Raw genomic sequence first — 22,500 nt, 5'->3', positions numbered from 1 at the left:
CCGGGACGCAGGCTCCCGAAGAGGGAAGCCCAACGAATGTCAGATGCAAAGCCCCGCACCTCATTAAGATCATATTGGCATACTCTCCCAAAAAAAAAAGAGCAGACCCCATTGAAGACGAGAGTGAGGTACAACAAGGCCATTTCTGTCCACCGCCCTTCTCACGGAGCCGTACGTGGACGTTACCGCTCATACAGCTCCCAGCCGGCAAGCAGTTAGCCTCCCTCTACAAAGAATGGAAGTATGGATGAATCGACATAAAAAAAATAGAGGAATTTTCTTTTTCTTTTCAGCAATAACATGATAAGAGCATCCCTTTCACAAAAACCTACAGGTCCTCCCCCTATCCTGCCTGCCACTTCAGCATCTTGTGATCTTTGAGAAGATCATTACGAGCCCTCTCCTAGAATGTTTTTGTAGATTCCGAAAATTCCATGGTGGATCAGGATGAGTATGTCCTGGATTCCCGGATTCATTCTCATCCTGGAGCTTCCGCTCTCCTCCGGGGAGGGGTTTTTATAGATAGAGAGGTGAGTCGAGGGTAGCCCCCGCTTGACCGATTTATCGGAATCAGAGGAGGTTTGAAGACGCTCGACCCAAACAAGCAACGGCTTCTAAAGTAAAGGAAGGGGGCGCGCTAGCGCTTTACTAATAGAATATCAAGTAAAGGGGACTTTATCATGATCTTAAGAATTTACAACCCTCTTTACTGAGCGAGACTCTACCCAGATCTAAAGAATTCGCCAAAGAGCCTTTTCTTCTTACTAGGAGAGTCAGCAAGCTACCGGAAGCGATCTGGCTCCCCCTTTGAATTTCCAATTCCTTCTTTTCGTTCTACTTAGGTGGAGCAATCCGAACTCTCGACAGAATATAAAAGAGCGTCTTCGAACCTGTGTAGACACCTCAACGAACTCATGCGGACACTCCTCAGCCCGAGCCGAGGACAATCTCTCAAAAATACACATAAGTTGACCCGTTTTTCTTTTCTTTGCTGATTCCTCTCAATTCAATTTGCCATGTTGCACTAAGTTACTTACGTATGTATGCATGCGGTCCGGGAACACTTTGGGGTGAACACCCATCCGAACAAGTAGGGTCAATAGTTCAGCATTTAGGCCGTAACATTTAGCAACAAAAAAATCTTTTACCCAACAAGTGCTCTCCGAACCAAGCTAGATAGTCTCCTATCACTAGGCTCACCAACCGACCTGGACTTTTATTCTGATTATCCCTACCGGATATCAAAACCATAAGGATTGTTTCCAGCCATGAGTTCCCATATTACATAAGCGTTCTTGGGTGGGCTGGGCCATTCCATCAAATCTTTGAGAAGGGGCCCAATCTCTTGATGGTCGGCGTGGCGATAGGCTTCGCTTCTACGACAGCCTCCCCAGCCGTTGCAAAGACTGAGCGAGAACGGTAAGGGGCGCACAAAGAATGTCGTTGCGCGGGGATGCGATTAGCCAAGCTGGGGCAAACTAAGCCGTCCGGCCCCCTACCGGATTAGGAATGCGAAGGCCTTTCCTTCGAAAGGAGACCGGGGAAATAAAGAGCTATGCTATTGACCGACCCTTTCGTAGTGACTTCGAATCAAGAGTCCTATCCTTTCTTTTTTATCATTTTGTTTGAGGCGGGCCGAATATAGAATGATATGCAGAAATACGGCAAGAGTTCCAAACCTTTTTTTTGGTGATTGACCAAACAAAGAGGCCTAGATCTATGCCCCTTAATGAATCGAATGGTCCTTCGACCCCTTCATTTGATTCCGACGGCCGACATAGATCTCATGAGACCTGCCCACTATTACTACGAATAAAGCCCTGCCTTTTTCCTTCGCTACTAGGAGAGTAAGCTACTTCTATTAGCGCCGGACCTTGAGTCGAATTGATCGTGTCATGTGCAACGTCCATCAATGATGGTTCATTAATGTCCATTGATTTAGACTCCTTCCCCCTTCCCAACTACGAATAAGATCGAGAGGAGCCCGAAAGCCCCAAAAAACCAAGAACGAAAACGGAAGCCTTTCGATTCACTCCCCATTCTCTCTTAAATAAAGCTCGCCCTCGAGCCCTATTCAACGGGCAGGTCGGCCAGGTCTTTCCCTGTTGTTCTGTTCCCGCCACGAGAAAGACGCACAGAAGAGGTATGCCCAGCGTGCGGAGGATCCATTGAGAGTGTGTCTGTTGTCTCGGTAGGGAACTTTACGAGATTTCCCCTATTGTATTGAATCAATAAAAAAAAATAGGTCAGTGCTACGGCCCTCTATTGTTTGATCCAATATTGACCGGGGACGAGCCCCGACTTCCATAGGTCCTTGGTTTGACCCCCCGTAGTGGTCCTTGCTTTTAATAAAGCGGAGCGGGGCCAATTTCTCGTACTTGCTCAGTGTGCCCCCTTTCGTCGAGTGCCCCGCCCGGTTCACTGGGCTGTTGGCCTACCAAGCACTTGCCCGCTGCTCCTGCCGCCCGCCAAGCGGGCGGAGCGCTCGTTATCCTTACTGTTTTCTATGCCGGGGCCCCTCCCATTGCTCTAGCCATAAGCTATGGCAGCTCCAGCTCGAAACCACGGGGGCCCGCCCTGCGAGGCCAGAGTGGGCTCAGCGGTCAGCCCCCATTCGAATTACGTTAGGGGGTCTTTCGCTTTTGCCTGATCTAGAGAGATACTACGAGTCCTCCGTCCCAGATTCCATCGCCGCGGCCATCTGGTTCACCGGTACTACCAAAGAGTCTCATGCTTACGTTACTACTGTTACTGAAGGTTTTCTTATCTTGGACCACGAAGACCCCGGTCGGTCGTGCTTCTGGTTTCCACTCCCATCATCATATTGATGATAAATCTCCTCGCGCTCTGCCATAAGAACTTGGAGTCCGTATCATGGTGAAGGTAAGGTAACGCTGTGATTCTTGCTCAAAAAACAGACCGAACGCGTTCGAGTTATTGGCTCATCCAACCCGGCAGCATTCATGAGTAGCTCGTTCAACTGTCCCTCGGAGACACGGTCGAGAAGTACCATGCATGGTTGCCCCCCTTCCTTTCTTGCTCTCGGTCCCACCCAGCAAGATACGGCTCAGCCAAAAAACGTGAGCGCCCCTGCGCGAGCCTTATTTTATTAGTCAAGCCAAGCTTTGGCTCCCTAAAGACTAAAGAAATTGATAAAAAAAAGGGGGACTTCTGCAACGGGCTATACCACCCAAACCAACTGAGGGAAGTCGCATCCGCCCCATCGCAAGCACCTACAATGTCATGATCACATTGGTTTACCTTTTATTCTTTGGTAGTTCAACGGACGGTCGCCCCTCCAACAAGAAAAGGTATAAATATGGAAACTTCTCTGCCATTTGGATCGGAGAATTTATTTAGGAAATCGGGTTTTAAATTTCCAGAAACCACACGATTATATAGCCAAAGGGAATACGCCGCGCCTAAAATCATCCCAAGCGCTGCTAATGTGGCTACTAAGCTATTTCTTTGGAAAGCTCCTACTGAGATGGGAAATTCCCCGATAAAGCTGCTAGTACCAGGTGAACTCATATTGGCCAAAGTGGAAGAGAAGGAAATGGTAGAGAGATTCGGCATGGTGCTCACTAAACCTCCGTAATATCTAACGAGTCGAGTCTTATGTCGGTCATATAGAACACCAACACATAGAAAAAGGGCTGAAGGAACCAGTCCATGACTTAACATCGGTGGAATGCTACCTCCAATTCCCTGTATGTTCGATAGAGCCAAAGATTCCCCCCCCACTGATCGGAGTACGCCGATTACCCCCCGAACCGTACAAGATAGTTACCGCCTATCATACGGCTTTCTAACTTCACTTTTTTTCTGGTCGTTCCGCTCTGTCGATCGATGGTAGTATAAGAGATCTGATCTGTAAACCCCCGAAATGATTTACATAATGGTTCCTGCTTTCTAACCAGAGTTAGCATTTATCCCCCCGGGTCATACTTACTTGAGTATCACATCGTAGACCCCCGCCCCAACTAACTCTATCTTCCTTATCAGTGAACCGGAGATAGTGCATAGGTACTTTTCAATGCAGCGGGGACGAGACGACGTGACATACTACGATCACGTACAGGAGTGCTGCCCTTCGGCTCGGCAATATGGAACCTCTCAACTGCTCCCGTTCCTTTATGAGGTCCTATCGGGATAGGTAGGCCCAGCCCAAGCCTTTCCCCTCCCCCCTGCTTAGCGTTCCACTTGTGATCCTGGATGCTGTGGAGGATTTGAAAAAAGCGCCGGAAAGTTCCCCCTCCCCCTCCATAAGAACCTTTTTCTCTTTCCCCCTCGAGAAAGAGAAAGAAGAGAAGAAAGGGTTGATTATCTTCTTAAATGTGAACGGCCCTATCTTGTCTTGCATCGAAAGGTTTTTCGTGCTATACACCACGTTGAGAAAGGACCAGCCTCCTATGTACCGTACCATTTTTTTACCCCGAGAGGGAGGTCCTCCTTATGATGCTATGGACGGCTGTCCGAAGTGCAAGGGGTAAACTCGGACGAGGATAGGATTGTGCGCGCCGGGCCCTCCCTTCGGGTGTCATATTTTGGCCGAGTTTACCGTACCTCTGGCCCTTATGTTACGCGACCGTAATCTTTTTTTACGTCCCACCGCTGTTACGCCAGAAATAAAAGGTTCCACACGAGCTCCCGTTCTGCGGCGTGGTGGCAGGACCGATAGGAGATTGGCTCCGGGTGTAGATAGGGTAAAATCCGCAGGAGTCATGCAAATACATAGGCCCCTTCCCCTCTCTTTTAGATGAATGGGGTGGTTTATAACGTTCCGATCTACGGTCCCTCGGAGCGAGGGGTTAGGCAGGTAGTATGGGCCCTCTGAAAGCCAGCTATGTGTTGTGCGGCTCCCGCGAAGCGAATGAAGGGAAGCTCTTCGAGCTTACGCTTACTCTCAGCCTCTTTGATTGGTAGGCGGGCGGCTAAGCCCCCTACTTTAGATTCCATTCAGAAGGGTAATTTTCTGTTGTCGTGACGCTTTGCTTTGGTTAGGCCGACTACTAGACTACTAGAGGTTACTTCTAGCTTCTATAGGGGCCTTTCCACTTTGGTGTAGTTTTAGTTTGTATTGGTACTGAATGAACATATCAAACAAAGGCGAGCAGTATAAGCCCTTCTCCGGCCTGGGAAAAGCTGCGAACTCTAGAAGCGTTGGCGTTGTTCACCTTTTGACACGAACACTCTTCCGTTCTCAGCGTAAACCCGCCTTAGAGATTGAACGGCAATAAGATAAGTCGACGTTCAATCTAAGACAGCGCTGATGGCTTGTAGTGAACAGCCCCCTTATTTACCAACCGAAAGCAGCCTTTGGTACTTAACTTAAGTGGTTAAGGTTTGGAACCCTTGCTACTATGATAGAAAGCCGTTTGCTTGTTGCCAAACCCTTCGCCTTTCTTTCTTTAGTTTTGAATCAAAGTAGGTCGCGACTGTTGTATTTATGTTTAGTAGGTCGAGGGAAGCTACCGCTTATACGTCTGCTTCCTCGTCTTGCTTCTGGCAAAGCTTTTGATCTGATCCAACTGAAATCCCGCATATCTGCAGCGCTCAATATGCGGCTACGGCTAGGCGATCATATCGTGCCATAAAACAATTTGATATGTCTAGAGAGATCCCCTAGATATACAGATAGAATGGATGTTCATGGATAGACATACATTCCATTGATTCTTAGTTTTGGGGCTGAAAAAGCTCGTCGATCCAAATGAATCATTCTTGTGGTCTCTCTTCGCCCCCGCCCCGAAACTGATCCACAGCACAGCGCCCATTCGCTTCGCGCGCGGGAAGGCAACGAAGTTCAGTTCATGAGACCGCGGCGGAGTGGGGCAGCCGCGACACGAAGTTCCTTACCTTAGCTGGATCTCGCTGGTGCCACCTAAACGGTAAGTAGGCGACGGATGTGTGACGTTTGGAGTTGTCGTTCGTGCACCTGTCCCCAATGGAAGAATGAGTGATCCGTTCCCCTGCGGATCATGGCCTTACCACTCGGTCCCCGATGGCCTGCGGGGGATTCGGTATAGCAGCTTACGTTATGTTGCGCTGCGCGTTCCTGCTGGACACGTGTTAGCTGTAGGAAGTATGGTTCCGAAAGTGACTTCGGTTCGCCAGTTCAGGCTCAACTCCTCGCTTTACGTTATAGGACCTACACTACAGGTCGGGCCGGGGCTCTGCGCTCTTTCTTTCTGTGTGGGACGATGCCGGGGAGAGAAGGGAATGCGTCGAGGCGGCGAACAGCAACAACACAACTACATTTTTTCTTTGCCCTCCATCCATGAGATGAGCCCAGTGCATTGGACCGATGGATAGGAGAACTGAGCTGGCCTAAAGCTTGGGCGCTCTACGTACGATGCGATGTAGACTCCATCAGATAGATATCGATATCTTTCAGATGGATCAAGAAAAGTTTTCTTATCAATAGATAGAAATAGGAGATTTCCCCTTATTATTTTTATTTTATTGATGGATTCCCTCTATTTCTTTCGATCTATCAGAACGGATCAGGCTATCTATCTATCAATCGATTTGAAAATAGCACGTTCATCTCGCTTTTCGTTCATTTCCGCCACGCCAACATAGCTTCAAATAATAAGAAGCAGGCGAAGCAGCTAGAAGCGCTCGCTTCTAGCCCTTGAATTCTTATTCACGAATGAATTGGGAAAGCCAACACAAAGATTCGATTCTGACTTCGTAGAGCCGGTGCTGCTGTTGCCTGCGCGTAGGGTGTCCCCCACTCCCGTCCCGGGGCGCTAAGGGGCTGAAGTTTTTGAAACAGACGGCAATGTTTTGCTGACGCCTTGAATCAAGCTTTTGTTGCGACATGCTATGTTTTCTCCCCCATTGCTAGTAGGTTGATGGGTCGCACGCCCGGCACACATGTTTTGGCCTTGTCTTGTGTGTCCATAACTAAAAATAGGTGACCTAACGGCCGCCGCCCGACTAAACATACCAATAGTCACCAGATTCATATGGGCTACTGAGGAGTAAGCAATGATCTTCTTAAGATCGATCTGTCTTGAAGTGGTCAAGGAAGTATATATTATAGCAATCGCGCTTGGAGTATAAATGAAAGGAGTGGAACAAAGTGTTGCTTCGGGAAACATGGGTATTGAAAATCTTAAAAACCCGTGGGTTCCCAATTTTGAAGGAATTCCTGCCAAGATGACGGATCCTGCCGTAGGCGCCTCTACATGAGCTTCGGGTAACCAAATATGAACTGGTACCATAGGCACTTTGACGGCGAAAGCGGCGAAAGAAGCAATCCATAGAAAGATTTGGCGCCGCTCACTAAATTCTGTGGTTAATGATATTTGTAAATCGGCGGTCCCTGTTTGGAAAAGAATCAACAGAATAGCTAATAGCATAAAAACAGATCCAAGTAAAGTATAAAGGAAAAACTGATATGCTGCCTTGATCTTTCTTTGTCTCGAGCCCCATACCCCTATAATAATGGTAGAGTAAGGGGTGGCCCCAAAGCGGAATTTAGCGGTGGTGGTTGGTCGAAGCTCCAGTAGGTAGCCACTCCCTTCTCAGGGAACCGTACGTGAGACTTCCGCATCATACGGCTCCGCCCCGAGCTTCCGTCGTCGGCCCTTGTCATTAGACCACTATCTATGCATGTATATTAAGCCTGGACTCTCGAATCTTTTGCTTCTCGGGTGGCGGCGAACAATGCAGCTTGCGTTGCGGGCCCGCATTTTGTATTGAAGAGGGGCCCGGCCCACTTCTCGCCCGAAAGAACCGAACCGCTCACTAGCTAGCCGGACTAGTGGGGGCCCTATCTGGAGACATACTGAAAACCATGCCCTTCGAACCGAACGCAACGCCCGTCTTCCAAATCAAAAAAAGGGCTCGTTGGGAAGAAAGATGGAGTGCGGCCTGTAGAGCACATGTAACGCCCTGTTATTATTATGCGGGTTGCTCACGCAGTGGATCTCTCTCTCTAGATATCTAGAGAGACGTGAAATAGCCTTTATTTATTTTATGGCCGCCCCCCTACGGCTTTACGCTACTACTACTGTGATGTGAGCGGTTCAAATGGGTTTTTTCCAATTTATCCTGGCCGGAACTTGTATGCAGCACTTATACGAAGGTGCATGCATAAAGGTTTGGAACTCTTTTCTTATCTGAATCTTAAAGACAGGACCTATTCTCGTCTCGAACCCTCTACCGAGCTTAACCCTGCCCGCATTTCCTTTTTTTTGAAGGGGGCCAAAGAAATGTCTCCGCCTGCTGCCAACAGTCTTTCTTCGGAATTCTACTGAACGGGTCGATCCTCCCGTTTGTTTTAGCAACTTCTCCTAAGGTCTCCTCACCAAGAGCTCCCCGGCGACGACAGAGGAACCAACCCGCCCGCTGTGGCGGGGCGGCTTTTTTTTCACAATAAGACCTGGACGATTATCCCTACCCTCGGTAGCTTACGAGTTTACGTCCATCCCTGGTTGGGTACAGTTTCCTTTCGATTTCTCCCTTGTAGCCGTTACCCGAATTCGCGCAAGTGTGTCCACACCCCCCAAACTGACTTGACGAGGAATCCATTCTCGCGAACAAACACAACCCCTACACACACCTAGGAGCTCCCCTTCCTGCATATCCATACAAGACCCGAGTAGGCGGGTCGAGGTCCTACGAGGTAACCACTACTCGGAGTACCCTCCCAAAAGGAAAAAGATGTGTCTGTCGGGTTCGGTTCGTCTTAGTTGGGTTGGGCGGGTTCGACCAGAAATGCTATGCTTACGCACAAGACTACCCCTCTTCCCGAAAGCTTCGCGGGGACTACTTTACGACGGACGACCGCCCGTAGGGGGTTTACTGCACAAGGCCCCTGCAGAGGAAAAGCTTTATCCCAGCGAAAAGAAGATGCTCAGCTCCGCACAACATAGGGATTAGCACGCTTTCGGGAAGAACATAGAATAGTAGAGGATCCAGCATGCGGAACACGGCGATCATTAGAAATTCACGAATTAGAGATGCTGTAATATACTCTTTACCATAACTTCTCATACCAGACCAACCCACTAAAATACAAATAGGGATCAGAAATGTGGTCAATATCACGAAGAAAAAAGAGAGACCGTCTATACCCAAATAAAAATTGATGTTTTCATAAGGAAGCCATCGAAGGCTTTCCACAAATTGAGATTTGGCCGTAGAAGGATCGAATTGTATCCGAGGAACAGGGGAATACAAAAAAGTAATAAGAGAGGCACACAGACCAATCAAGCGTATCGGTCGTATTCTTGAATTTGGAATGAAAATAGGAATAATGCTTCCTAGCACGGGACACAGAATAGGACCACTTAGATCAGAATAGCATTCACAGAAATGTTCTAACATAGAGTAGAATCGAACATTGAAGAGATTAGTTAACAACAGTAAAAAGATGGGCGCCTAATTCCAATACTATAGGGGTCTATCAGTACAAGTCAGCTGAACACCGTGATTGATGAGTGGGTAGGTGGGTTAGGTGCGCCTCTCGTCCAGTGGGAAGTATTGAGGCGAGTCTCCTCCCCCCTTCCTTTTTCTACTTTTCCTCTCTCCTTTTGCTTGTGCTTCTACCCGGGCTTTTCATTTTTATAGATTTATATATAGAAGACCCGAGGAAATTTTTATAAGATTCATTGCTCGATTTTGCATGCTCTGCTCCCAAAATGCGGATCGAGGGCAGATCCGGGTTGGTCCGGAAAGTCATGGGAGAGGCGGGCTAAGTAAAAGAAAAGAATTTTATATTCTAAATGGAGCTATGCCGACTTACGTACGTCTCGTTGACCAAACGATCAGGTATACCACGCCACGTATAATCCCCTCTTTCTATAGAGGAGAGAGAAAGAAAAAGAAAAGATATAGCGATCGTACCGTATTGTTCGTTTCTACTTTACGTTATTTTCCTCGGTTTTTTACATTACATAAGGCCTTGGAGGGCTTACTTAGCGCAAGCGCTAAGGATCTAATCAGAGTCAAACTTGGATTAAAAAAAACACACATTTTTTTCAAAAAGTCTCAAAGTCCTCGTTGAGAGTCGCTCTGCGAGACGTCCAGTAGTCTCTGACTTGGTCTTCGAATCGTATCAGCCCGTTCCCAGCTTCAAGAGATGGTATGAAAGCACGAAATTATATATAAAAGATGCTTCTCCTTCTGTAGTAAGGAAGACCTTATGACTATCAAGCATCCGATTTCGTTTTCTATTGAGTTAGGAAATGCAACAGGTCTACTAACATCAAAGAGAAGGGTTGGACTCATCGATGGTAGGAAAAGCTGAGATAGCTGTATCCGAAATATCATACATAAGATGATCTTACTCTGATCAGACCGAGGCGAAGACAGACAGAGAAGGTGGTTATCCTATTTTTATGATATCTTACCCCGGCATATAATAAGGCTTATGCTACTTCTTTAGCAAAGTTGCCGTATACACACTAGAAAGAGTTGGCGAAAGCCAGGGATTCCAATCTTGAAAGCATTAATTCTATTAAGCAACGGGCAAAGAAAGAATGTTTGAGCTGAGACGGATAGATTGAGAATGTCTTAGAAGAGAGATGATAAGCCCCTTCTTCCTATGAGGGGTGAAGAAGACCAATTGTTGCTATCTCCTTAGCTCAGATTGACTTTCTAACCTTCCTTGATTCAGAAAGCTTATCATTGAGGGGCAGGGAAGTCAGATTAATGCGTTCGGATGGCTAAGATCACTCGCCAAAGAATAGAGGAGAGTTAAGAGGTTTGAATCCGGAGACAATGCCATATAAGACAACTCAGGTAAGCAATTCTAAAGGCCGAAGTCTTTGAAAGACCTTACTGCTAAAAGGTAGGCAAGTAAGTAGGCTCTGAAAGCCGGATTCTATTCAGCAGGTGCTAACAGCTATATCCTAATATTGAGTTTGACATCGCCCTGCCCTTCTATGCCATGGATTAAGAGTTCTATGGAGTTAAGAGTCCCCGGAGTTTAGTGTAGTTAGATTGCCGTTGCCATAGCAGCAGGAGAGAAGTCTAACTTCAAACCTCCAAGAAGCCTGGGGAAAAAAGCCATGGATTCTCTTATTCTTCCTTCACAGAACTTCCTAAAGGGAGCCGTTGAATTACCAGAAGTGTGATCCCTAAGGAGGAAAGCCGGACTTTCACTTTACTGATATGAAATTCGTCTTTCTATTTTGATTAGAATACCAGCCCTACTGGAATCTTTTCTATTTACAGGTCTGCATGCATCTGAGAAGTCCAGTCAGGCAGAAAGGAAGAAAGAACAACCATAACTTTAACGAGAAAGAAATCCGGGGCGAAAGAAAGTCATCCTTTCTTACCGGAGCAGGCGAGAATTCCTAAGATAGACTTAGACGTCCTGTCAGAATAGATCTTTCCGGGGGATTCCGACCTCCCCCTCAGAATGAATGAAATGACATATAAGAAAAGATGATCGCTACTTATGATGAAAGGCCGTAAAAGCCCAGTCCTGCATCTGAAAAGCTAGGAAATTCAGTTTGATCTGACCTAGGCTGATCCGTATATGACCTTGTATTCTCATTCAAGACCTGGTGGGGAATCCCTACCATAAGAAGATCCTGTAGGCGAGGCAGTAACTAAGGAAAAAAAAGCCAGTAATCCCTAAGAATCTCTTATCCTTTTCCCTGGGAACGAGGACTGAGTTCCAGAATTCAGGAAAGCACTAAAACCGGAGATTGAGCTCCTCTAAATCCGATAAATCCGAAGTCAGGAGTTAACTCCTTCGAAATAGTAGTTTCCCCGGGAGAGAGTTCCATTGACTTACCGATGCAGCAAAGAAGGAAATAGTCTGATATCGTTCGTGAGAAATAGCCATTCTTTACTCTTCATTCGCGGGAAGGTAGTTCTGAGGCATAGCTTAGGGGGAATGCTAGAGGAGGAAAAGGTCTTTATTCTCTCTTTCAGTAAAGACCAATCGTAGGCAGGGGTTACGTGGTAGTAATTAGTCCTACTAGCCCTACTGAAAGAAAGTTTACATGTTGGGCCAGGCATAGTTTACTTACTAAGCCCGATAAGACCTCTTACTATTACTAGCTAGACTGTTTACCTACCAATAGACAGGCATGCGCATACTGGTTTACCTAGACTTAAGACTGTGAGATTCTATTCTTAGCCATATTCTTAGATATTTCCTAGGAGAAAAAAGCTCTATACACTGACTAGCGGAGATTGACCTTACCCGCATTGACTTACTTACCATACTGTACTTACCTTACTGCACAGACAATACAGAAGGTTTTTCCTTCTTTAATCTGTCCCTCATCTCTGTCTTCAATGTCAGGTCAACAAGTTCACTGCCCTAAACCTAATACAAGGACAGACTGTTCTAAGAGTTTCTTTGTGCATATCCCTATAAGAAGAAGTTGAATTAGGTAGTAGCTTCAGCGCTTTATACTCTCTCTCAAACCTGAACTAAGTCCAAACAGTTCCCTGTAAGAAAGCCTATCTCAGGATACTGACATCAAGAAGTTCCACCTAATCTAAGGACACAGAGTTAACTGACAGACCTGTAAGAAACCTCATCTAAGTCCAATTCATTCCAATAGTTTATTAAGGTTTTCCTTTTTCTCTGTCTCAAATCTCTTTCATCCAAGTAACCCCAGATTTCCAGATATTAGGAACTACGGAATGAAGTCTTATTGGAACTAGCGGGACTCATACAATCTCAGGCTTTGGCTCGCTCCTCGCTTTTGTTCAATTAGAAATATAAGATAAGTACAAGTTTGATAGGGAATGAGCCCTCAAGAATGGGACGGCAGCGGACCGCACTCAGAGACAATTTGGGCTTCATCTTGGTTTCGGATGGCAAGATGCTTTGCCGTGCAAAATCTATGTTGTTGGCTACCTTCTTGTGGGCTAGTTGAGACTTGTCCTACTTGTTGGCTACGTTCAGCAGCTACAGAGCAGTCTTTCGAGTTCGGATTAGTTGATGGCTTGGTTTGAGCTTGGTGCACGGTTGAATGAGGTATTCAGGGGCGCGCTTCTTTCAGAGACTGAGTTATCAGCAAAACATCGGGATGCTAGGAAACTTCCAGTATATCCTTCTTAGTCTTTGGTTACCCATGTGAACCTACAGGACATGTTGGCAAAGAAAACGCCAAGTGGCAAGTGGTGAGGGGAAAAGCCTAAAGATCTGAAGCTGGATGCTAGCAGCAGGGGAAAGTAGATAGGCATTGCTTCCAAGGGAGGTTAATAACAGGGTTTCTACTTCAATACTGGACTACGGCTCAGTTAGAAGCTAATGTTGCTGAATCCCTTCCACGGCAGAAGTTCCCGGGATCAGTAGATCTTCAGCTCAGGGTGATTGGAGGATTGATTTACGGTTGCTTTGATCTATAGTACCTCTACCGGCTTGCGTAAGTCCAATATAACTCCAGAGAGCAAAGAAAGGAATCAACAGCAAGATCATCTTATGATCTTTGCGCCTACTTCATCTTACTTAGGCTTCGGGAAGTTAATAAAGACTTTAATTAGGTCTGGCAACGCATTCTATATCTCTTTTTAAGTCGAATGCAGGTATGAAACTAGAATGAACTCCTGTACGGCGGCGTATTAGCCTAAGCAGCCGCTTGATTTAGTGTTACCCCTTAAACAGCATTTACTACGAAGTAGCTTCCCACGTAGGCTAAATAATAGGCTTATTTAGGTCTGGAGTCCCCGATCTCGGAAGGGATTGAACCATAAGGCTAGTCTTAGCAACAGCAAGAGAATGACTTACCTCCGGCTTCCTCGGTCGGGCTGGTAACACAACAGAAATAAGAAAGAGGAAGCTTCTATTCTGACTTTCTGGCCTAGCGCATTAAGAGCTTAGAAGGACTTAGATGACGGATGCTGTATAGCTGCTCTTTCGAGTTCGTAGTGCCTACTACCCAAATCTCAAATATATAGAAGAAGTCAAGGCCAGAAACATCAATTCAGACTTTCTTCCTTCTGAAAAAGATAAAGAGTCTGACTTCGTTTACCAGGCTGCCCTCTCCTTTGAAGATGAAACAGGGGCTTGAAAAAGACTTAGAAGAAGCTAACTTGTGATCTTTCTAAGAAAGGAAGGGCTTTCTTTCATACTTTACATTCCTGGGGAAACTCTAGAGTTTAGTTTTTCATCCTTAGTTACAGCCTTTTCTGCCTTCTTATGGCTGATCCTACCTCCACATTCTGACCAGATTAGGCCTATAGCAGAAAGATCAAAGCTTAACTATCAAGACTATAGGTCCCACAAAGAAAAACTCCAAACTACCAATAAACCTAGACCTCAACCTTAAAGAACATAAAGGCTGAATGAGAAGGCAAAGCTAGCAGCCTCTAAGTCATTCTCAATCCCAGGGGCCAGTCAGAAGTTTCCGATTCCTATTTAGATAGTGTTGAAAGGCCTTCCTTTATGGATTCTTCTGTCTATTGAGTCCCCATCCAGTCAGCGACTGACTAAGATTCAGTCTCAAGCTCGGTATGAAATGCCACTCTTAGTGAGTAGGCTAGCTAGGACAGTTAAGACTTTGATCTTGATACTAGCCCCCCCATGAACAAAGTCCTGATACAGAAAAGCCTAAGATTCCTCTGTCTATATACACTGAGACGCCCTTTCAGTAGAAAACTTGTAAGTATTTATTTAGTTAGAGTCCAGCTGTGATTGAGACAGAAAAGAATGGTTTAGACTCCTATTTACCGGGTATTTAGAAAGGAAAGTCTTTGAAAGCCTTTACAGCAGTGGGATATGCAGCAGTAAATTTAAGTAAGTCAGGGATTTCCTTCTCCTCAGCTGTGTCGGATGCAACTGATGAAAGACCAGCAAGAAAGCAAGCAGTCATTACTTACTATCAAGTCCGGAAGAAAACCATTTGGAAGGGACCGGAAAGCCTAAGAATTTACTAATCCCGCCTTTGATTCACTTTCCACGCACTCATATTATCTTCGCCTGTGAATCACCTCATCATCAAAGAGATTATCTTAAAATGCCCTTCAAATCCCTCCGGGTAATTAATTAATTCCGAAAGCCCTTAAAGCGCAGTTCCTAGTTCCTGCCTAGTCCCTAACTTCCTCGAGTGCTACACTACAAGTCTTTCTTCCAAGTCTAAATTACGTAGGCCTCAAAGTAAGTAAGAAGGAAGCAATTAATCTTTTTGTGGAGTTGCTTTTCAACAGCTTCACGTTAAGTCCAAAGCCGTGGCTTACTGCACACTCTATCAGACAGAGTCAAAGTATAGAATGAATTAGTGACAGACCTGGGAATCTTTTTGTCTTAAGTCCTTTCATAGACTGACATCTATAGAGTCCTTCGTTAAATGGTCGCAATCAAAAAGAAGCGCTTAATCTTCCTTACCCGGTACGGTAATCTCTTCCTAATGCCTGGACTTCCTTCTAGTATTTATTTTATTTACTTCACTCTAAAAATTACATATGTAAAAAGATAAATCCTGTATGTAATAGGCTAGAGTCAAAGCCATTGAATTGATGAATCTGATCCTCTATCCGCTAACTTCTCTTTAGCCTCTGACTGCCTAATCACCGGAGGCCTGTCAGTCATAAGATCGGTTGAAGACTTCTATTGACTTGCATTCCCTTACTTCATCAGATCAAGCAGCAATTTAGTAGTCAGATTGACTTACACTGGTTGCTGGGACTATACTATAAGGCTCCTATTCACAGCCTTTGAATTCCGTCCTCTTACTCTCTTTCTATTGCAAGTCGTACTTGATTGAAAGAAGGCTAGCCCCTCTGATCAGACAGCAAGGATGCAAGCCACATTAAAATCAAAGACAGGCCAGACGGAAAAAGTAAGATTTATCAAGCCAGTCAATCTATCCAAAGAGCCTACCCTACGCCTCCTATAATAGATTCCGCTCCAGCTGCTGTGTAAAAGCATCAAGCAAAAGGAAATAACCGGCCTAAGGAAGTAGCTCGACTTAGTAGTAGCATTCCCGAGGAAAAGAAAAGGGCCTAAGCCTGTTTAGTTCCATCTCCTTCTTATCCGTTACAGTCGAGGGCAGTAGAGTTTGAATTTGCTTTCTTTGTAGGCTAGGGGCTGGAGTCCTAGGTTAAGTTCTTCCCCTCTCGGTTTTCCTAACAAAAGTGTCAGTGGGTACCGCGCTTGCTACCAGACTAAGAAAGTGGAGCAATAGACGTTCCACTTGTCCTCTTCCTTGCCCTTATTCTGAGTGAGGACATATCCTAATGTAATGGTAATGAACTAGACGACCTCGGAAGGAACCATTAGAGGAGAAGGGTGGTCGTAGATCAGGTGAGGAAGGTTACTGGCCCAATATGAAGGAAAACGTATAAGATTCTGTGAGTACCTGTTGCTGTATGAGATCTCTAAGGCATGCATACCAAATGTAGAGAAAGTTAGAGGAAAGCCTTCAAGTAATTTAAGCTTATTCGTCCAAACATTATATTATATAGGCCTGACCCTGGTTGTGGGAAAGACTTTTTCAATTGCCATTCCCGATCGAAAAAGAAAGCCAGGAAGCTAGACCAAGGAAGCAAACCTCCGCGTGTTATGCGAGTTTTGTCTATGGGAATTTGAAAGATGTTTATAGGAATAAAAGAACATGGTTTTGATTCCTATAGGGACTAGCAAACTTGTCTTGACCCCTATCCTAAAAAGCAAAGCGGGGCCAAGAATCTACTGCAACTAGCTCTAAGCTAGATACCAGAAGGACACTTAACTGGAAGGGAAAATGCCCTGTTAGCAGGACAAATAAAGACTTTTTGCGAGGAATGTTTTCGCACATAGGTAACCACTAGCCGGCAAAGCCCTCCGAGATGCAAGAATGGGAAGGGAGTCAAAGACTGATTGCCCTAAGGGATTTATTGGTGTTAGCACTTTCCCTCTTACCTTCGTCACCTTGCCTTGGGTCCTTACTCGCTGTTGGGATAGAAGCCAGCTTAGTCTCACTATGTTCAACTAAGCCACTTTGTCCCTTACAAGAAGATCACTAGTATAAGAACCACACCCGCGGCCAGAGAAAAAATAGGGTTTGCACAATTCCATTTCTAATAGAATGCCATCTTTAGCAAAAGCAAAGGAGGATTGATCTACGAATGCCGGGTTATCGAATCTCCTGTTAGGCGCGCCAGCCCTGTTTTCAGGAATTATTGAATCAGAAGCATCTCGGGAGTCATAGACTGTTTTCGACGTGAAGAAGACTCGGTTGTAGATCGCTAGGCCCCTTATTAAAAATTTCTATAGGAAGATTCATATGAAAGGCTAGGCACCTTCCCCCCGGTCAAATAAGGCGCACCTTTCATAAAGTTTGATAGAACTAATGCTACATCTGATCTGCTAATAAAATGAGATATTCTATCTCTTCCTCGGAACAGGTGAATCATAAATTTTATTCACCTAGGAGAACGCTTGAAAACACGATTAGGATAGACCTTTTCCGCGCAGTACCACACAATGAAGTTGATGGCAAAGCGCGAAGAGCGGCCAATAAGACAGGAATTCCAACGGTTGGCCGGTTGCAAACCAAACGCGAAAATTCAAGGGCAGATTCTATTAGGATTACTTGATAGCCGCCTTAGCCTAATATAGAGGATAGAGGGCTGACAATAACAGATCTCTTTTCTTTCCCTAAGGCTTTAGTTGCTTTGTCCTTGCTAAGCCTATAAGCGCCTAAGTGATTGTGAAGTCTGATTTGTTCCCGAGGGATTCTAATAGACTTTCTGGACTCCTCCTTTTTAGCGAGTGTAGGATTTATGTTACAGGTCTGGGGTTCCCGTTATCACTAGTCTTAGTGCCCCTAGATTCTATAAATCTTCTTTTGGTGGACTCTGAGGCTATGTTATAGTAGGAATGCTTGCTGGCTTGCACTTTATCTTAGACGTCTATCTCACTGTGAAACTCCTAGTTCTAAGACTAGGGATCCGTTGACTACGCATCTTCATCTGTATTTTGATGATAGTCATATGGACCCAGTGAAGCGCCGCTGTCCCTATGACTTTTGCTCTTAGCTGCTGCCCTATCAGGTATGTTTGTTGGTTTGTATCTTGTTTGTTTAGGATCTCCTGCTTTGTCGTTACTTCTCGCGATGTCTATAGCAAGGTAGTCAGCAAATCGGACATAATATATTTCTTCTACACATGGGCAGGGCGAACACATCTAAGCGATTCAGCATTCGTAGGAATGGGGAATAGAAAATAGAGTACGAAGGGACTAGTTTTAGAACTTTTATTAGTCAGCTAGGAATCAACAGGATGTCATTACTTTAAAGCTGCTAGCTTAGCGAATCCCCTTTTTGTATTGGTATCAATGCACAAATGCTCATCTCTATCTGTATACATTGCTTGATTAATGCAATCCTCTTGCTTCGCAACCCTCCCTTCTGTCTCAATCGATCGTGTCCTGACTTAATCCATTATCTTCCCTTCCTTAGTAACGGGCAGCAGCAGAAGTAAATAGACAGCTATAAGTCAATATGCGCGCTATCTATCTTTTTTCCCCTATCTCTTGCAATCGCTCTTCTGTCAACTGGAGAGTCTCTCCTTTCTTTACATGACAGTTTACCGACTCAACCCATCATTTCTACCGGAAAATGGGACTACATATCAGACATTTTCAGCTGGAGCTGAGCGAGGATCGGATTCTGAGACTCGAAACAACTCGGCACTTGCATCGGTGAAATAACGTATAATAGATAGACCTGGAAATCGATGCTTTCTGGCCCCTCACTTCCGGCTTGATTAAGAGGTTGAGGGCGCCTCCCCTCTCTCTGGAGTTCGCCGCTTTCTTCCTGTGAGTGAATCCTATCTCTTCCATATGTGAAATTTTCCTTTCAAGCAACCACATTCATTCAGCAGTGACATCGAAATGTGAGATTGAAGCCTTTTCCTTCGCATTTGCTTGTTAACAACGAGCCAACCTTCTGAGGGTTAGGTGAAGGTCTCGTTCCTGGACTGTCCATACATAAGAATAGTATTATTTACCGTAGTAGCAACAATTAGAATTACTAATTAATTATATAAGTAATAATCCATCTGGAAAGACAGCATTAGATACCTCAGAACTAAGAAGAATGCCAGCCGATGAGCATAGGTAAGGGATGACAAGCCTTATTTAGGACAGGAAGGAAGAGAGCATTACGAATTGCCCTATTTGATCTAGTCTCTTCCATTATCAATACCCGTACATACAAAGATCGTTGTAGCAAAGTACGAGGCACATTTCCTCCCGAGCTCACATTAGTTCTTCAGTGGGTGAGTTTTACATTTATCATAGCTCTATCTAAGATAAAGTAAGTTAGAGTGGTCTGCTCCTCTAACTAGAAATGAAAATGTCGTAAGTAAGAGAAAGGAAGTTGATCTGCCTTTCTTCGCGCTGACTCTGCGTAAAGTGAGATGTGTGATAGCTGGCATGGGACTGTTTACCAGCAGCTAATTGTTCATCATGCTTTCTCTGTGTAAAGTGCTGATAATTCTCCTTCCTAATGCTATCGGCTTCCTCCCTGGTACTGTATGGGCCGAGCCTAGCTCCTGGGTAGGGGACAGCATATAGCGGCGCGACACGCGCGTGGAAGCTCTCGCGACTCTTCCCAGTTAAGTTTCCTTTGTGCATCTTGTCTTTCCCAATTCTTTCTTGGTTGATAAACCCAACCGGCAATTGACAACAAACAAGTCTCCCCTTTTTGGTTGGGAGCAGAGCTCTTTTTGAACGGTTTCTGTCATGTCTCCACTAATTCCAATTTTGGGTTCCGTAGTTGGTGCTTTTGTAGGACGGTTGCTCTATTTTGGATCAGAACAAAGCAGCAGTCTAATGACTATCCCCCTTTATGGGATAGTCTTGTTTTTTTGTTGTGCGCTCCGGGGTTTTTTTGGGGTCTCATTAACTAGACGTTATGGAAGGGGACTCGTCTTGGTTATCGATACGTGCCTTTATTTTCTGGTCGCCTTGTATCTTGGTTCTTTTAGGATTTATACGGGCTTACTATTGCTTTCAATTATTTGTCCAGTAGTTTCGAACGAAGGAGGTGTAATCCTTTCTATGGTTTCGGGGGATGGTTCGGCGTCCAGCGTGAACCAGCCGACGCCTACCTATTCCACACAGCCGGGCTCGTCCTCCGAGACGGGGGATAATGTAATTCCTCCTTCTCCTGGAGAAGGGCCGTCCCATCAAGGGTCTGTTGTGCGAAATGAAAGGAATCGTCAATGCGATTTCGCATTGTACGGCTCGAGCTGGACAATAGCCCCTATTTGCTGGATAAGGCAAGGGGAGACTATTGGGCTCAAAGATGTTGTTTCGACGTCTCCCTCAGGGATTGGTCAGTGGCTTTGGGTATACCGGTTCGGAGAGATCGACGAGCACCTCACACAGCCATGCCAACCGCAAGCTTTTGAATAAAATTAGGGGTGATCTTTGACCGGCCGATGCAGCGGGAAACTACCCCGTAAGAACATTGTAAAGTCCAAACTCCTTTACAAAAAGGAGACCATCCAGTAAGTGCCATAGGACTGGTTGAGAAAGAAGATGCCGGCCGATACAGAAAATAGAGGACTGTTAGCAGAAGCAGTTTTATCGCATTTCTCGTCTCTCGCTTAGCTCTGTGTCCTCGCCGCTGTTGGAGTAAAGGCATGCCCTGGGCCAAGAAAAGTAGTCCTTTCATTGGCTAACGGGATTACGCTTAATGGTACTTAATGGGATAGACCGATCATCGCTTTCTTCCTTCTACTAGTTCTGGAGTCAAGCTAGCAAACAATTTATTAGATATAGGTCAATCACGGATTCAAGCTATAGCAAACAAGACTGATAGTCTATCCTCAGCAGCTGAGCTTCGCTATACTATAAACTCAACTCAAAGACAGAAATTAGCATATAATGAAAGATGGATTATAAGTACGGTGAAACCTGTATCCCAATTGTTAAATCAAAAACATAAGGTAGTTTACTTACTTAGTGCTTGCGCTCGAACGATAACATTCCTTTTCTCTCAACATCATCAGGCACCTCTTCCCTCCGCCGGAATCAGAACCGTTGATTCTTTCTTGGTTCATCACGCCCGTCGATCTTGCCGGAGATTGAAGAAGAAAGAATGAAAGACGGCGGTGCGGTAGGGTTCTAGAGAGAGAGAATGGCGTCGCCGGCGAAGATGCAGGAGCAAGTATTGGAGATCAACTTGATCTCAGCACAAGGACTGCAGCCACCTTCGTCTCCACGGCGGAGGCTCCAAACCTACGCCCTCACATGGATCGACCCCTCCACCAAGCTCCGAACCCGAGTCGACAAGGTTGGCGGCCACAACCCTACCTGGAACGACAAGTTCCTCGCCAGCGACACCTCCGGAATCTCCGTCGCCATCTACGCCGTCGGCACCTTCCGCCTCATCGGCACCGTCAGGTTCCTCATCAGCAACATCCTCTCCTCTCCCGCCGACCCCGACGCCGCCAGAACACCCTGCTTCAGCGCCGTCCAGATTCGCCGGCCGTCGGGGAGGTTCCACGGCGTCATGAACATCGGCGCCATGGTCGTGGAAGCCTCCGACTTCCCGGCGCTGCACAAGATCTCGGCGATAGGGTACCGCGACCTCATGGGAATGAAGATAAAGCACCACCGGAGGAAGCGAAACCGAAGCCCGCGGCGGCGGCGTTGAAGGAGTGGAACGGGGTGAGGGAATTGGCGGGAAACAAAGGATTAACGGCTTCGGGATTCTTGTGCTGCTTGGTGGCCCGCAGAAGTATCCAACTCACTCCCACTAACCCTGCCATGGAAAGGTAAACCAACAATAAAGCTACAACCCTCTCTCAGCACAGCCTGGGAAACCTCTTATCCTCTACCTTACCTCGACAAAAAAATCTATTGGTGGATTATTGTCTCGGGAGGTAGATGGAGTGGAATAGGGCTACTCCACCTGACTCACGGTCGCTCCACGGGAAAGCACCACTAGGAGACGAAGCAAGCCGAGGCTTTCGAGGCAGATATCGCCATTACACGGTAGTAGGGAAACCGGTCCTTGTAAGCAGCACTAGAGAGGGGATAGAGACTCGAGACTTCAAACTAATGTCCTTCTTCCTCTGAGCCAGGTTCCTTGTAGAGTCTATCTACTAGAGACATTAACGGTGCTCACCCGGTTGGGAAAATTCAATACTCGAATGGGGAAAGCCCTCCATCGTACAGTTCGGCGGACACGGAAGAGCTAGTTCATAGGGCTCGTCCTTTCTCAATATGGGCATGGGACCGCCAATCCCGCCTTAGGAAAAGCTCGGGATGATGATGGGGCTAGCAACCGGTCCTCCAAGAAGCTAGATCTCTTGGGCGCTTTCTTTCCCTTGTAGCCAAGTCATACTCATTCCGTACGACGAATGGGCCTTCGAGGTCGGAACTCATCACACATTACTGGGTAGATCCGTTGGGGGATAAGGGTTCTAGTTCAATAAAGGTGCTTCTCATTATATCGAATAATAAGTTAGGCCTGTAGTGTTCATTAAATTAATTAAATTAAAGGAGGTACTGAAGCTCAATCTCCCGAAGTTGACGCGAATTTTTATGTTGATTGGTAATAGACCCCCGTAGAAAGCTAC

General features: G+C 46.0%; 4 protein-coding genes across 4 annotated transcripts in view; 2 read left to right on the top strand and 2 right to left on the bottom strand.

The window, feature by feature from the left end:
* Positions 1 to 304, top strand: part of LOC130960140 (uncharacterized) — a 659-nt gene extending 355 nt beyond the window's left edge. Inside the window, 2 exon segments of the mRNA XM_057885450.1 lie at positions 1 to 212; positions 214 to 304. The exon segment at positions 1 to 212 is cut by the window's left edge and continues 129 nt beyond it. Of these exon segments, the coding sequence (XP_057741433.1) occupies positions 1 to 212; positions 214 to 304 (303 nt within the window).
* A 56-nt stretch (positions 305 to 360) lies between these two features.
* Positions 361 to 965, bottom strand: LOC130960141 (uncharacterized mitochondrial protein AtMg00530). Its single transcript, XM_057885451.1, is given in 3 exon segments — positions 361 to 512; positions 515 to 551; positions 891 to 965. Coding segments are annotated over 3 exon segments (264 nt in total).
* LOC130960139 (NADH-ubiquinone oxidoreductase chain 4) lies at positions 507 to 11,504 on the bottom strand. Its single transcript, XM_057885449.1, has 4 exons — positions 8,882 to 11,504; positions 6,854 to 7,458; positions 3,297 to 3,719; positions 507 to 1,090 (listed from the first exon to the last, which is right to left on the bottom strand). The coding sequence occupies exons 1-4, from the start codon at positions 9,340 to 9,342 to the stop codon at positions 1,002 to 1,004; spliced, it is 1,578 nt and encodes a 525-aa protein (XP_057741432.1). The 5' UTR covers positions 9,343 to 11,504; the 3' UTR covers positions 507 to 1,001.
* A 2,734-nt stretch (positions 11,505 to 14,238) lies between these two features.
* The window catches only part of LOC130960136 (BON1-associated protein 2-like), a 9,823-nt gene continuing 1,561 nt past the window's right edge, over positions 14,239 to 22,500 (top strand). Inside the window, exon 1 of the mRNA XM_057885447.1 lies at positions 14,239 to 22,500. This exon is cut by the window's right edge and continues 1,561 nt beyond it. Within this exon, the coding sequence (XP_057741430.1) occupies positions 21,054 to 21,572 (519 nt within the window). The 5' untranslated portion in view covers positions 14,239 to 21,053 and the 3' untranslated portion in view covers positions 21,573 to 22,500.

Source organism: Arachis stenosperma, unplaced genomic scaffold, assembly GCF_014773155.1.
Source record: "Arachis stenosperma cultivar V10309 unplaced genomic scaffold, arast.V10309.gnm1.PFL2 arast.V10309.gnm1.Scaffold_100074, whole genome shotgun sequence".
Taxonomy (NCBI): Eukaryota; Viridiplantae; Streptophyta; class Magnoliopsida; order Fabales; family Fabaceae; genus Arachis; species Arachis stenosperma.
The sequence above is the reverse complement of the archived record's forward strand: the minus strand, read 5'-3'. Positions and strand labels throughout refer to the sequence as shown.

What these genes read in the sequence shown, in the direction of transcription:
- LOC130960139 (XM_057885449.1), bottom strand. Translation starts at nt 9,342, where the DNA reads ATGTTAGAACATTTCTGTGAATGCTATTCTGATCTAAGTGGTCCTATT. An exon ending in GCGTGCGACCCATCAACCTA is followed by an intron (nt 3,720 to 6,853) that starts CTAGCAATGGGG and finishes CTTTGGCTCTAT; the next exon opens with CGAACATACAGGGAATTGGA. An exon ending in TATACCTTTTCTTGTTGGAG is followed by an intron (nt 1,091 to 3,296) that starts GGGCGACCGTCC and finishes TATTGACCCTAC; the next exon opens with TTGTTCGGATGGGTGTTCAC.